We start from the raw sequence: 15,281 nt of genomic DNA, 5'->3' as shown, positions 1-15,281 counted from the left end.
TATTGCTCTGTTTCGAATAAAGTGTTCAATAATTTGTTCTAATAAATGTAGATATATTTCTTTGTGTACTTATTACGAAAAAAGGAGAACTGCATTATGACAGCTTGTATCGAACAGAGGGTCATTTATCTGTGTTCAGTAGTATACACAGGCTACCTTTACATAAGCGTGCCTACTACAATTAAGCAGAGGTCTGTAATATATATATGGTGGCGACACAAGGCATGAATGGGGTTATTTTATAAACATTTCCACAAGTCATTGTTCTACTTAGTGACTAATGCTTTTTTCTTTAGCACTTTTGGGAAGCCCACACCAAAAATAAAGTAGGAGCAAAAGTTGATATCAATTTAAAACAATATCGCATCTTGTGTCCTGCAAAGTGATTATCCGACTTGAGCCAATTGTGTATCTCTTTAAGGACCCCACATGCAGTAATCTTATCTAGTTAGGACTGTCAGACACTAGAAAAAATAACGTAATCTCTAGTAGTGGGTATGTTTCAATCCCACTGTAGCTTCCTCCATATCCCTTATTGTGTATGGTTTCTTTTTCTGTCTTGGTTCCTTTGAAGAATGCACCATTAATTCAGAATCATTGCATACATTCATGGCTGCCTGTAATCTGAGCTCACTCTCCCTAAAGATCAGAATCCTACCTGACTCCACCTGCTTCATGTGCATAATTGCCTTCCGCCAACTACATGTACCCTGCGCCTTGCGCCATCAGGCTTGAATGCATTCCCTCCTCTGCAGGAGGATAACATGTCCGTCTCCAAAAGATGTGTATCTTGGCATCATCAAGAGTAGCTTTGTCCTGCAAATGAGTGCACTCTTTTGGCCTCACAGTCAGATCCGTTTCACTTAAATGATTTACCTCTTTCTGAAACAGATATGTAATTGCAGACTTATTTATATAAATCTGTCTCTGCCATTAAATATTTAGGTTGCACCATACATACAAAGAAGAGCAAAGCACAAAAGTATAGTCAACTCTAATGAAACTTTAATCATGATCTGACAGCGGGAGCGCCGAGTAGTACAAACACCACAGGGACAGACCTGCTTTCCCATCACTGAGAGGGGCAGAGGGTCTCTTATACTGTAGGTATATGCTAAAGGGCCGCTAGTGCTCTATGCTAACTTTACATTATCTGGTGTCTTGTTTTGAGGAAATAGAGAATGGACAAGGAAATCTCCTCGGAAAGACGCAAGCTTCAACAAATGGAATTAGATGAGATTGCCAGCCAAATTTCAGACCTTGACAAATGGAGAGACATCTTTAGTTGCCAGGGGTAAGAGTACATCTCTCTTTCTCTCGCTCTCTTTTTCTCTCTTGCCCTCTCTCCCTCTCCCTCTTACCCCCTCTCTCTCACTCTCTCTCTTTCTCTCTCCCTCTCTCTATCCCACTCTCCCTCTCTCTCTCCTCCTCTTTCTCTCGCCCTTCTCTCTCTCTCTACCTCTCTCCCTCTCTCCTTCTCTCCCCCCTCTCTCTCCCCCTCTCTCCCCCTCTCTCTCCCTCTCTCTCACTCTCTCTTTCTCTCTCCCTCTCTCTCTTCCACTCTCCCTCTCTCTCTCCTCCTCTTTCTCTCGCCCTTCTCTCTCTCTACCTCTCTCCCTCTCTCCCTCTCTCCTTCTCTCCCCCCTCTCTCTCCCTCTCTCTCCCTCTCTCTCACTCTCTCTCTTTCTCTCTCCCTCTCTCCCTCCTCCTCTTTCTCTCTCCCACTCTCTCTCCACCTCTCTCCCTCTCTCCTTTTCTCTCTCTCTCTCTCTCTCTCCCTCTCTCTCTCACTCTCTCTCTTTCTCTCTCCCTCTCTCCCACTCTCCCTCTCTCTCTCCTCCTCTTTCTCTCGCCCTTCTCTCTCTCTACTTCTCTCCCTCTCTCCTTCTCCCCCCTCTCTCTCTCTCTCTCTCCCTCTCTCTCCCTCTCTCTCACTCTCTTTCTCTCTCTCTCTTTTTCTCTCTTGCCCTCTCTCTCTCCCTCTCTCCCCCTCTCTCACTCTCTCTTTCTCTCTCCCTCTCTCTCTCCCACTCTCCCTCTCCTCCTCTTTCTCTCGCCCTTCTCTCTACCTCTCTCCCTCTCTCCTCCCCCCTCTCTCTCTCTCACTCTCGCTCCCTCTCTCTCACTCTCTCTCTTTCTCTCTCCCTCTCTCTCTCCCACTCTCCCTCTCTCCTTCTCCCCCCTCTCTCTCTCTCTCCATCTCTCTCTCTCTTTCTCTCTCTCTCTTTTTCTCTCTTGCCCTCTCTCTCTCGCTCCCTCTCTCTCACTCTCTCTCTTTCTCTCTCCCTCTCTCTCTCCCACTCTCCCTCTCGCTCCTCCTCTTTCTCTCACCCTTCTCTCTCTCTACCTCTCTCCCTCTCTCCTTCTGTCCCCTCTCTCTCTCTCCCTCACTCTCCCTCTCTCTCACTCTCTCTCTCTCTCTCCCTCTCGCTCTCTCACTCTCCCTCTCTCTCTCCTCCTCTTTCTCTCTCCCACTCTCTCTCTACCTCTCTCGCTCTCTCCTTCTCTCCCCCCTCTCTCTCTCCCTCTCTCTCTCTCACACTCTCTCACTCTTTCTCTCTCTCTCTACTTCTTTCCCCTCTCTCTCACTCTCTTTCTCTCTCCCCCCTCTCTCACCCTCTCTCTTTCTCTCTCTCTTTCTCTCCCTCTGTCTATATATTTATATTTATATCTATATATGTGCCTATTAATGTATCTCTGTGTCTACATATATATATATAAAATATATATTTTACAATATGTCTCTATACAAATATTTTAAAATGTTGAAAGCAATTGTTTAAAGCTGTTTCTCTAGTGACCTACTTTTTGTAATTTTCTTGTACTATTTTCAGATTGGAAATCAATAAAACAAGTGATCAGGTAATACTGCACACATTTAAAGGTTTATATTCTTTGCCTAGTCTTGCCGGTAAAAGAGTTGTTTTTTTGCAACTCTGCGTGATTACCATAAAAAATAATGATTTATAACGCCCATTATTGGACAGTTGGATGTAACCAAACTATTGGAAATTGTATTGACATGCTAACATAGAAACCACTGAAAAAAATGAGCCAGCAAATAATAGTATACTAACAAAACTTGTGCATCATGTAAAGTTCATGCTCTGAAGTGTAATGATAGTTTAAAAAAAAATGTGTCCTCTGCTGTATTAGTTGTTATGCTCATTATCGCGTGTTTTCAAGAACAAGGCACCAGATTACAGGAACGTTTTGCACGGGTGCAATTGCATTTTTTCAGGGGAATAGCACTAGGGTAAAACCTTTTCCTTCTACACATTTTTGCACAAGGGCAAAGTTTGCCCTTGGGTTAATACGAAATTGTATTAGCACTAGGGCACACTTTGCCCAGGTGCAAAGTGCATTAAAAACATAGGTTTTTTGCACTGGGGCAGTTTTGCCCAAGTGCTAACAACCTGGAAAATTGAATTTGAGCCGGCGCAAAGTTTCTTCCATCTGGCCCGTCGTTTTGTAAGAATATATGCTGCCATATTATTTTCCTGCCCTTGTGAAATCCTCAAAATGTAATTGAGTATATAGCGGGATGTGGCCTGAAGAAATAGCTGTTAATGGCCAAGTGATGAAACATGTTGTCTATCTGTCACTGCTGCATCCAATGGAAGTCGGAGGGCTCCTTCAGTTCTCTAGTACTTTGGCACAGGCGCTGCAGGGAGACAGTGCTCTTTTCAGGTCTGAGGAGCCAGTGTCACGTTCTCTCGGGCTCCTTTTGTTACACAGCTGTAGTTGTCATGGCCATTTGCCCACACATGGAGTCAAAGCGCGACGGTGTAAAACTGAATTACATTGAAATTCTGCAGGAGGAAGTGAAGAAGCGCCAGGAAGTAAGTCAAAACATTGTTTTTCCTTAGGTAATAGAATCGCCAATTGATGTCCGTAGCAATTATTGTAATGTTTTTTTGTGAACGTAAAACTGAACTTATTATTTTATCAAGTTAAAGTAACTTGGATGAAGCGTACCGTTTTTGTCAAGGATAAAATTGGATCCTCAGCTGCCTTCACTTGAAAACACAATTCATAGAGAGAAAGAAACCACTTTGCTGAAGTGAAATATGAACTGTGGGCCAAAAACACATATTCCTATTATGGAATTTTTGTTAAAAGGTTAGGATAAGTGTTTTCTTCCTTTCCCATCTTTTAGAAAATGTGGATTGGACACTTGATAGCAATAAACACATTGGAAATAAGTACCTCATTGTCTGGCGCAGTTCATGAAAATTGTCTTGTTTCACTGTCTGACATGTTAACGCGTTCCTTACTAAGCAAATGTACCTATTTCTTCATTTCTTCCTGATAGAAGTACCAGGATCACCACAAATCAGACGATGACAAGGAAGAGGGGGCGGGAGCAGCCCGGACAACCATTTCAAAGAAGCGTGGGCAGTTTCCATCCAACGCCCTGTATTCAATTCCCAGTCCCCTGATCATCCCTTCGAACCTGGGTGGGCGGCCTGTCACAAAGGAGATGGCGACGGTAAGCATATTGTGTCACTTAAGTAGGAGCTGATATCCAATCCCGCCAGGACAAAGCGTCCCCGGAACCCTACCCCTCCGCCATGCGAGCCACCAACTATGACTGTACGGAAGGATGCAAAATCGGAGCGCAGCTAAAAGTGGAATAGGTCCAGCATTGATTATTAATGATGTTTTTCATGAGTGCAGGTGCTGTACAACCATCACATGCAATGGAGTACAATGTTCAATGTCTAATATGACAAACAATGAAGGATTGCATGTCCTTGCGATTGAGTGCCTTCCATGCACCAAGTAGGTGTACTACTTTAAGAAGACTCTTTTGGCAAAGAATGGGGGAGGGGAAAATACATTAAGCATGTTTGCAGTTAGTGTGTTGTGAATAGCTACTGCAGAAGGGCGGCTGCTGCTCAGTCAGGCACTTCTCGAGACAGCCTCCAAGGGTGCCGCACCGATCCATTCTGGTCCTAGAAACATACAATCCGTCCCCATGATTTATTTTTTATTTATTGTTTGCTTTTTAGACGATTATTCAATAAGAAAATACTGTTTCAAAGCGCCCAGGTGGCAGGGAGGCAGCAGGTGCCGGAAATACATTACAACACAATATTTAACACACAACCCAATATGTAATACATTACCACGCAATATTTAGGAGCAGTGGGGGCAGGGACGAACCCAGGAGGCCTTGTGAGCATTCAGAACGTGCAAGTGCAGAAAGGAAGAGGGAAGAGGAGGTAAATGCTGGGGAGTCCGATCTCAAGAGTGAGTCATAGACGACTGGCGGGGAGAGGGAGGGGCACCAGAATGGCACTTTGTCTGGGGTGTCATATATCCTGGAAATGTGGTTGTCAAGCCCTTACACATTTGTGTGTGCAGGTCGGAGACGGATTTTATTTTACAAATTAGCGCCTCAAGGAGGGAAAAAGTAATATTATGCTAGGTATAATGGGAATTTGTGCTAGGTATAATGGGAATTTGTGCTAGGTATCATGGGAACTTGTTCTAGGTATCATGGGAATTTGTGCTAACTATCTTGGAAATGTGTTCTAGGTATTATGGGAAGTTGTTCTAGGTATCATGGGAATTTTTGCTTAGGTATCATGGGAATCTGTTCTAGGTATCATCAGAATTTGTGCTAGCTATCATGGGGATTTGTTCTAGGTATCATGGGAATTTGTGCTAGGTATCATGGGAATTTGTTCTAGGTATTATGGGAATTTGTGCTAGCTATCATGGGAATCTTTTCTAGGTATAATGGGAATATGTGCTAGCTATCATGGGAATTTGTTCTAGGTATCATGGGAATTTATGCTAGGTATCATGGGAATTTGTTCTAGGTATTATGGGAATTTGTGCTAGCTATCATGGGAATCTTTTCTAGGTATAATGGGAATATGTGCTAGCTATCATGGGAATTTGTTCTAGGTATCATGGGAATTTATGCTAGGTATCTTGGGAATTTGCTTCTTTATGCTAAGAGCCAGTCTGCCAGGGCAAATATTTCTTAGTGATGTTCTTATAAGGATCTTGTGAGAAGATTATGACATTTTATAAAAATCCTATTTACAAATGATAAGAGTTTATAAGAATTCAATAAGCATTAGGGTGTCAAATAAATTCTTACAAATGTTTTTAGGAAAGAACGGAGGGATTAAAAAATTGATTAACATGTCTTCCGTTAGTACATAGTGAGTCGCCACCATCTACCTGCAAGGCTGCCGCTACGATAGGGCCCTTCTGGGCAGCCTCCTGAGCACCATGTGGCACCATTGTGATAATAGAATGTGAGCCCATAATACTGTTTGCATGCCCTAGATCGCTGTGTAAAAAAACGACGGTGGGGAGTATTGGCGGAATAGAGGCAGAGGCATGTGCAGACACCCAGCAGAGATGAGGGGGGCAGCTTACCTTTGTGCTGGTGTGGATTCTGCTGTATTTTGGACTGGTTACAGGATATGATATGATGTGATATGATATATGATAGTTTATTTATATAGCGCCTATACACAATGTGTTTCAAAGCGCTTCAAGGCAAGGGAGGGAACAAGGGAAAATACAATGACATTCTTACAGGCCATGAACAGTAAGGATGTGAAATTAACTATCGTACTCGGCCTGCCGACATTTCATATAGTGCAAGATCTAAGACATAGATAAGGAAGGGAGGGAGAGAGTGGGAAGGAAATGGAAACAGACAGGCGACTACCGTACTAGGCCTGACAACATTTCGGGTAGAGCCGGAGAAAAACGAAGGTGAGGGAGAGGGGTGCAGAATGGGAAGGGAGGAACAAAACAAGCGACTATTGTACTAGGCCTGACAACGTTTCAGATAGTGCTGGAGGAAGGGGGCGGCAGGGACAGTAAGGGGATGGGGGAGCGACAGACGAGGTTGCTATCATACTAGGTCCAGGGACAATTCTGATAGAGTAAGTGCATAGAAGAAAGTAAGGGGACGATGGGAGGAGATAGGAAAAGGGAGAGGGGAGGCGAGGAGAGAACAGACAGGAAGATGTCAACTGTGATGGGTCAGCCATAAGTGCGCTCCCATGTTTAAGAGATTAGCAATGGGTGCATTGGAGCGGAGGTGTAGCTAGCGAGCGGATAAGGTAGAAGTCTATGTTTAGTATCGTAGCCCATGTGGGTGGTATGATGGGGAATGGGAGTTTGGTGTAAGGTTGAGAGATTGTAGCAGCAATGAGTTAGTGAGTGAAGAATGAAGCTAGAAGGACGAGTTGGCGCGGTGCTCAGAGACTTCTTTGGGGTTGGCATTTGAGTTCTTTCTTTGGTTCGGGGTGTTGTAGTAAAAGTGGGGGGCATATGAAGGAGGTACCCCTAAATAGGATTATGTTACTACTACTGGTTATTAAAGCACGTAATACCCAGAGGTTTCTAAGTGCGGACCCGGGGATCGAACCTGTGTTGATCAAACCGTCAATCGAACTTGTGTTGCCCCACGTCGTCTTGCTTTCAAGACGAGCATGTTGCCCGTGAGCCATCCTCCCGAGACTAACAGTTGCCTTAACTCGGGCAGTAAGTAGGCTAGACTCCACTGCAGAGTGTTATTGTTTAGTGAACTGATCACCTGGTCCCTTAAAGAACCCACGCATAAAGTCGCCGGCTGGTTTTCTTGTTGTGTTTATCGTGATTTGTTTCTGTTTATCCAGTTTATTTAACTGAAGAGCCTCGTCTGAATTGTTTACTAAACATTTGGTGGTTCACCACCATGCTCAGATATGTTGGTAAGGAGTGTCGTCTAGGTAGCCAGTAGGGAGTGCCGGCTAGGTAGCCAGTAGGGAGAAGGAGAATTATCCTTCTCGTTTCCTGTAGTAACTATACCTCGGGTAGTGTTAATGGATATTAGTAAGGGGAAGGCACGGGAATGACACTTGGTTTGGGGCGGCCTATAGCCTTGCAGCAACCGTAGAAATCTGACTCCACGGACCCTGCACATCATGGCGTGTGCATGCCATAGAGGAAGTATATTTTACATTGAATTTGCCCAGGATGGAAATAAGGGATTTTATGACATGTATCATGGGCATTTCATTTTTCTTGTTAATGGTCAATCTGGCAGGACAAACATTTCTTATTGATTTTATTAGAAGGATTGTATCAAAGGATTATGACATTTTATACAAATCCTACTTAAAACATAAACGACTTTACAGGAATTCGATACATTTTAGGGTATCATATAAAGTCAGTACTTAGTATTGTTACCAAAATCACACACTCGTTTCTGACAGGTTAAGCAAGCTCTAATAAGAATCCTGAAAGGAATTTTTATGTGGGTAGCCACCCCTAAATGTCTCTGTTTCTTTTTGCAGGGTTCTGGTGTGTTTTGAAGTAGTCTAAATGGGGATGCTGTCTGTTCATTGACAAGCAGATCCCCATTTTTCATTATCATGCAAGAATATTGAAAATGCTCATACAAACAAAGTGACAACTTTGCCTCCAAACAGTAGGGCGCACATGCAGAGTGGTAGGTCAGTTCAGAGCTATCAGAAGGGTAAGGAGGAGTAGGGGCACAGGGGAGAGTGGGGGAGCCCCGCCATAATAAATCAAGCATTGGCAAAGTCAACAGCTTTGGCTTTTGTGTACACCTGCAATCGCCATTTGCCAAGCACTTCCATAATTGTACTACCTGGATATAAGGTTGCAACAGCTGGCAAAAGGTCAATGCTAATACCAGTACTCAAGCCAAAACTGTTAGTTTTGCCAATTATTGTTTTTAATAGGACTTCAGTACAAGGAATAGATGCAAGAACACATATAGTGCTTATACATCAAGTGCCCGAAGGGATATTTGGTTAAGACATTTGTATTACATCTAGAGGTAATTAACAGCAGCAATGAATCCATTAACTTCCAGACTGCTGCTTCAAAATAACGCTGGCATATCCTTCATGGCACAAAGTTTGATGATACTGCATGATAGAGCTAGCTCAAAGTGATCCCAGTAGTGTGTTTTCATTCGATAGGTGCAAGTAGTGGGTGGTAATGATTATAAGGATAAGCTTGGCCATCGACCATCAATGGATGGGTAAATAACTAAATAGAGGTCAAAGGCTGTGTGTCCTTCCTCTAACCCAGCTCCCGTCTCTCTCTATTCCAGTGCAATAGTTTCAGGTTGCATCACTTAAGCAACAGAACTAAAATGAACAAGCATTAGCAGTGCCAACAGTTTGGGCTTTTGCGTAGGCATTAGAAAGGCACTTACCAGGCACTAACGTCACTGTATTAACTGGCTGTGGATGGTTGCAGGTGCAAAATGGCGCAAGTAACTGAGCATATAATAGCAGTGCCTGGCAGATGCCTAATACTTATACACAAGCCAAAGCTGTAGGATTTGCCAATCCTTGTTTTATTTTATTTATTTATTTTGTATTTAATATACTTATAACCGATTGGTTTTGTATATACAATATCAAAACATATGACAAAAAAAGTTAAGAGTGCTTGTTTTAACAGGACATCAGGGAAGGATTTGCATAGTGCTTGTAAATCGAGTGAGTGAAGGCAGACCTGGTTAAGACATTTTTATTACACCAGTAGTGCGTTTATTGCTCCAGTGATGTAATTAACTCTAAGAAGACGGCTTTGAAAAAACACTGGCAAGCCCTTTGAGTGCAAAGTTTGATGATAAGGCTTGAGTAAAGTGAGCTCAAAGAGTTCCCATGAGACAGTGTTTTGGGCTGGCTGGGGCAGGAAATGGGTGGGAATGGCCATAGGGTTTAGCATGGCTATGGCCAGTCAAAGGGTTGGCAAAACCAAACAACCCCTACAAGCTTTGTGTCCCTTCTCATATGCCATTTCTCCCTCTTTGTACTCTAAGTAGTTTTGACTTAAAGGTAACGCTAAAGCACCACATAATAACCCAAACTAAAAAGGTCATCAAAATGGGACTGTAGAGCGGTTTGCTCTTTTTTCATGAGGTTTCGTCCAACTCCAAGCTGCGCTTCTGATATACAAACCTCAGAGGCAAAAACGTATCATTTTATTTAATGGATTGAGAGTGAAAGTTACAGGTGGTGGGGCATATACATCGTGCCACAACCAAAGTATTGCTGAATGAATTTTACATTACACAACAGAAGGACGTGTCAGTGTATTCAACAAGTTTCTATTTATTTGTTTGCATGAGTCAAACCATTTGACATAAGCAGCGCATTGCTGTGGAATGATCACTAGCAATGTATGTACCTTATACCTTTGTACATAGTCTCACACAGAGTTGTTAACCTTGAAGGGCGCAGCTCTACTTTTCCTGTCTTAGGTGCATGTTACAAAGGAAAAGTGCCATAAAGACAATGGGCCTCATTCCGAGTATGGCGTTAAGGGATAGCGGCCACCGGTAACGAGACCGGTGGCGGTGATCCCTTACCGCCATACTCCGGGTTCCCTTTGCGCCCTCGCCCTTAACGCCTGCTTTGAGCAGGTGTTAAAATCGAAGGCGCAAAGGGGCCTCCAAGCCAATAACGGTGACCGTAATGAACGGTCACCGTTATTTGCATCTTCCCCATTCCCATTGAGCCCTATGGGGGCTCATTTGGGAATGGGGAAGAGCCTTGGTGAATGGGGAATTACCGCCCCGCCAACCTTGGAATGGGGCGGTAATTCCGCCATCCACCAAGGCGCTGCCGGTCCGGGTACGGCGTCAACCAAGGCGTTAATAGCGCCATTGGTTAGCGCCGTACTCGGAATGAGGCCCAATGGGCCTCATTACGAGTTTGGAGGCAGCCATGCCCTTAAAAGGGGCATGGCTGCCTCCAAACTTGGGTCCGGGTCTGTGGTCCCTGAATGGGGAAATACCGGGCCATTCCAACCTTGGAGGACCCGGTATTTCCCCATTCAGGGAACACATCCCCATTCCCATTTGAGCCCCCATAGGGCTCAATGGGAATGGGGAGGGAGCTAACAACGGGCACGTTAATAACGGGCCCGTTGTTAGCTCCCTGGCCCCCTTGTGGGACCTGCAAAGGATATCTGGCCTGACCAGACATCCAGAGCGGGTCCCGCAAGGGAACCTCTCAATAGGGCGGAATGGGTTTAACGTCACCGCCACCTTTACAGGCGCCGTTAAACCCATCCCGCCTAGGGCGCTAGAGAGCCGTCCAAGATGGCGGCCTCCCTGTGAGCTCCGTGCAGCTCCCACGAAATCCTGAATAATCGTCACCTCTGTGGTGATTAAATCGAATGCAGCCCCCTCTCACTTGCTGACGAGGCGATTCCGCGCAGAACGCAGTAATTATTCTGCCCGTCGCCTGGCGGTTCATCCCAGATACCCAGCGGAGAAGAACCTCCCCTCCCCCCTGTCGGCGTGGAAAAATGGCCTCTGTCAGAGAGGGGAAGAACCCATGTGTGGAGGGCGGCCAGCAGAAGGACAGATCGGCGCCCGGAAAGAACTTCCAAGCGGTACAAGCCGCGCCACGTCGGAGCCCTAGACTGCCAAGAGGAGCCAGTGGGCGCGAGGTGGCTGCCCCGGAGAGAGACATGTGGGGCCTCTGGAGACCAGCACGGGCGAGCAGAACACCACCAGACGCCCGTGCCTCCTCCGGCTGCAGACCAGGTACGAGCGCACTGCGTGCCCTCTGAGTCACTTGCCCGCGCGGCAGGCCCGCCTGAGACCCCGGTCCTCCCGTGTAACATAAAGACCTTTAACAGCTGCTGAGGCACCGGGGAGATACTTGCAGGACCTCCGGACACCAGCGCAGGCGAGCGGGACAGCACCGGTCGCCCGAGCCTAAACCAGCTGTGCACCAAGCACGAGAGCCCTGCACGCCCGTATAAACACTTACCCATACAGCGGGCCCGCCTGAAACCCCGGTCCTCCCGAGTGACATAAAGCTCGCCAACAACCAGTGGAGCTCCGGGAAACCCTGCGCCCAAGATCACACGCACGGAGGGAGCGGGGATCAAGGCCACACGGCCCCAAACCACCCCAAAAACATGTCCCACAGTGCTGCAACTATCCCAGAGGGAGTAGCCCCAACCATAGACCACCACGAGAGCTTAAAACAGAGGCAGTGTTCCCAAAGCCCAGCACAGGCGTGCCTATCGGTGGATTCGCGCGGTAACGGGCAAAATTGAACTGCGCCATACCATAGGACCTCGGAACACAGGCAGTGTAACCTAGCGGCCTAGCTGCACTTGGCCCCAGCAGAACCACAGCACTCCGCCCGGATCTAAAGGTATCATCTCCGTGCTCCCCACAAAGTTCTGTCAACAGCACACTATCTAAGAAGGGCCACATACTGCCGGAGACAACAATATCACGCCTAAGAGACAAACAACAGGCGCCTGCCCCCTGAGGTTGTTGACACTGCTTCGCCAGACATCATCTGAGACTCTGTCCCAACATCTCCCCAAGGCTGTACAGACACGGGAGCGACACGCCAATACCTCCAACAGAGGTCTCTATCCCACCTAGTACAACGCGGCGCCTAGTACAAGATTATCCCCCAGCCCAAAATCTCTAGCTTGTCCCACATCGCCTCCAAGGCACACCAGCGCCCACACCTACATCGATCATGGGGAAACCCGACAGGTCGCAAAGAAAACTGAACTTTGAAAGCAGCACCTCGGCCAAATCGACCTCCTCAAACAGCAGAATGCAATCACCCAATCAAGCACCAACCTAAGATGAAGAAGAAGCACTTGATGTTGATATTAGAGAAATTCTCCTTGATCTCAAAGCGGGCATAGGAGGTCTGGGGAGCAAACTCGACACACTCTCCTCCAAAGGTGACCAGCTCCAACACCGGCTGGACAACCACGCAGATAGGCTGGATACAGTTGAGCAGAGAGTATCTGACCTCGATGATGGCGCAACAGCCCTAACTTCTAGAGTATCCTCACTAGAAGCGCAAATGAAAGTGGTAAGTGCCAAAAAACGAAGACTTGGAAGGTCGCTCCCGACGTAACAACATAAGGATAGTCGGAGTGAGGGAACAACAATTTACCACCAAAATGGAGATACATGTGGAGAAGATTTGCATAGATCTTTTTGGAACAGAGACCCTCTCCAAGTTGTTTGTCATTGAGAGAGCCCACAGAGTTCACAACGCAAGGCCAATCCCAGGAGCAAACCCTCGCCCAATCATAGCAAAACTGCTAAACTACAGAGATCGAGATACAATTCTTAGAGCCGCCAGAGAGAAAGGAGATCTTCAATACGAAGGTGATAAGATTCAATTCTTTCCAGACTTCTCCCAAGCAGTCCAAGCGCAAAGAAGATCGTTCACAGTCGTGAAACGCAGATTACAAGAAAACCAAATCCAATACTCAATGCTCTTCCCGGTGAAACCCTGCATCCAATACGAAGGAAAAACCCAGTTCTTTAATACACCAGAAGAAACCAGTGACTACCTGAACCGTTCCAGCTGTAAACCCGCAACACACAACAGAAGGCCACAAAGGGGCGACCGGCCAAGGAGAGATCCGCCATAAAACTCACTCCACGGGTAACAAAACAGAGGCATAAAGTCATCATAGATGTTTTCAGAACAACACCACAGAACAACATTGTAACAGTAGTTGGGAGCCAGCCCCCTCTTGGAGAGCCACTAGCGCCCCAAGCACAGCAAAGTTGGCTGTATGGTTGACAAGGGACTGTTCACTGTGGGCCAGTTGGGGGTTGCCCACTCAAGGGAGGGAAGTTAGTTCTACAGTGCCGCCATTAACCTCTCACCCTCGTTCCACGACTCTCATGCAGCTAATCGCCAACCGGGCGATAACCAAGTCCTCCGGCCGACTAGATGGATTAAGCCTCCAGCCATATCCTCGAGTCCAAGCCCAACCCCACCATAACAATCCTCTCAAATGGCAGTGACGATGTTCAAGATCGCCACCTGGAACATCCGTGGCAGTAATCAACCAGCGAAAACAAGGACCAATACCTCCGTAGACATAAAATGAACATTGCCAAATTACAGGAAACTCATCTCCTGCCTTCATCAGAACATCTGTGGGCCAAATCATGGGGCTGTCATCGATATTTCTCTTCCTATTCGTCTTACGCCAGAGGAGTAGCGATCCTAATTGATAAGAAAACTAATTTCAGCCTTATCGACTCAAGGAAGGACTCGGAAGGGAGGGCCCTACTAGTGAGAGGGATAATTGCAGGGAAAGAGCTAGTGATAGTAAACTCATATGCTCCGAACACCGATGGACCAAATAGCTTCACCTGGGTGAGGACCCAATTAGGAATGCCAATGCAACAACCATCATATGGGGAGCAGACCTCAATACCCCAATTAATCCCAGACTCGACAAATCCCACAATACAACAGGAAATCCATCCAAAACCAGCGCCCAAGTTCAAGAGATCTGTCAAACCTTCGATCTAACTGACACGTGGAGACAACACAACCAAGACGCCAGAGAGTACACCTTCTATTCAGCCGTTCATAACACCAGTTCCCGGATTGATTACATCCTGGCATCAACCCACAGCCCGTTCAACTGGGGTATGAGTCATATTCTGCCACGCTCCTTTTCGGACCACTCAATGGTCACATTAGACGTCACCCTGGCCAGCTCCACAATACCCAGAATTAACTGGAGATTTAAACCCGGGTCACTTACAGACGCCATATTCGAAGCAGAACTCCGCCAAGAAATAATTTCCTTCATAGAAAGAAACCAGGATTCTGTCGACTCAGCCAGCACCACCTGGGAAACACTTAAATGCTATGTGCGGGCAATATGCCTGGCAAAAGAAAACAGCATATTAAAACTGATCCGCAGAGCACTGTCCAGCAGTGAACTACGCCTGAAAGAACTAGAGCTTAAATCCTCCACAACCCCAGAGCCACGTATCCAGGCCGAATTAAAGGAAGAATTCTTACACTTTAAAGAAACAGCAGAATGTGAACTAAAATTCCTAGGCTGCAAACACCAGATCTGGCAGCACAGATAGGGGCAAAAACCGGGGGCTCTGTTAGCCCGTCTACTTACAATAGACAAAATACCATCCCGCGTCGAACACATCCAAGACGCACAAGGAAAACTGGTATACACAGAAGAAAAAATTGCCAACGCGTTTCGAGATTTCTACCAAAACCTGTACAGCTCCAAAGGCACCTCAGACCCTGAGCTAATACAAGAGTTCCTTAACGACACAGAACTATACTGGGTGAACTCAGATCTGCGTGAACCCCTGAACGCACCCATAACCTTGGACGAAATCCAGGAAGCAATAAAATCCCTACCAAACACACCTGATGGGCTCACTGGGGAGTTCTACAAGACTTACGCTACTATCCTGGCCCCTCTCCTACTCCGGG

The 15,281-nt window shown here is 46.3% G+C and overlaps 1 protein-coding gene across 1 annotated transcript in view; it reads left to right on the top strand.

The window, feature by feature from the left end:
* Positions 1-1,177: 1,177 nt before the first annotated feature.
* The window catches only part of MINDY4B (MINDY family member 4B), a 322,694-nt gene continuing 308,590 nt past the window's right edge, over positions 1,178-15,281 (top strand). The window contains exons 1-3 of the mRNA XM_069620371.1: positions 1,178-1,294; positions 2,835-2,862; positions 4,316-4,492. Of these exons, the coding sequence (XP_069476472.1) occupies positions 1,182-1,294; positions 2,835-2,862; positions 4,316-4,492 (318 nt within the window). The 5' untranslated portion in view covers positions 1,178-1,181. The remainder of the gene's footprint in view (positions 1,295-2,834; positions 2,863-4,315; positions 4,493-15,281) is intronic.

The sequence above is a fragment of the Ambystoma mexicanum genome, chromosome 10, assembly GCF_040938575.1.
Source record: "Ambystoma mexicanum isolate Mex_15411 chromosome 10, UKY_AmexF1_1, whole genome shotgun sequence".
Classification (NCBI taxonomy): domain Eukaryota; kingdom Metazoa; phylum Chordata; class Amphibia; order Caudata; family Ambystomatidae; genus Ambystoma; species Ambystoma mexicanum.
Note: the sequence above shows the minus strand (reverse complement) of the source record. Positions and strands in the feature narration are given on the sequence as shown.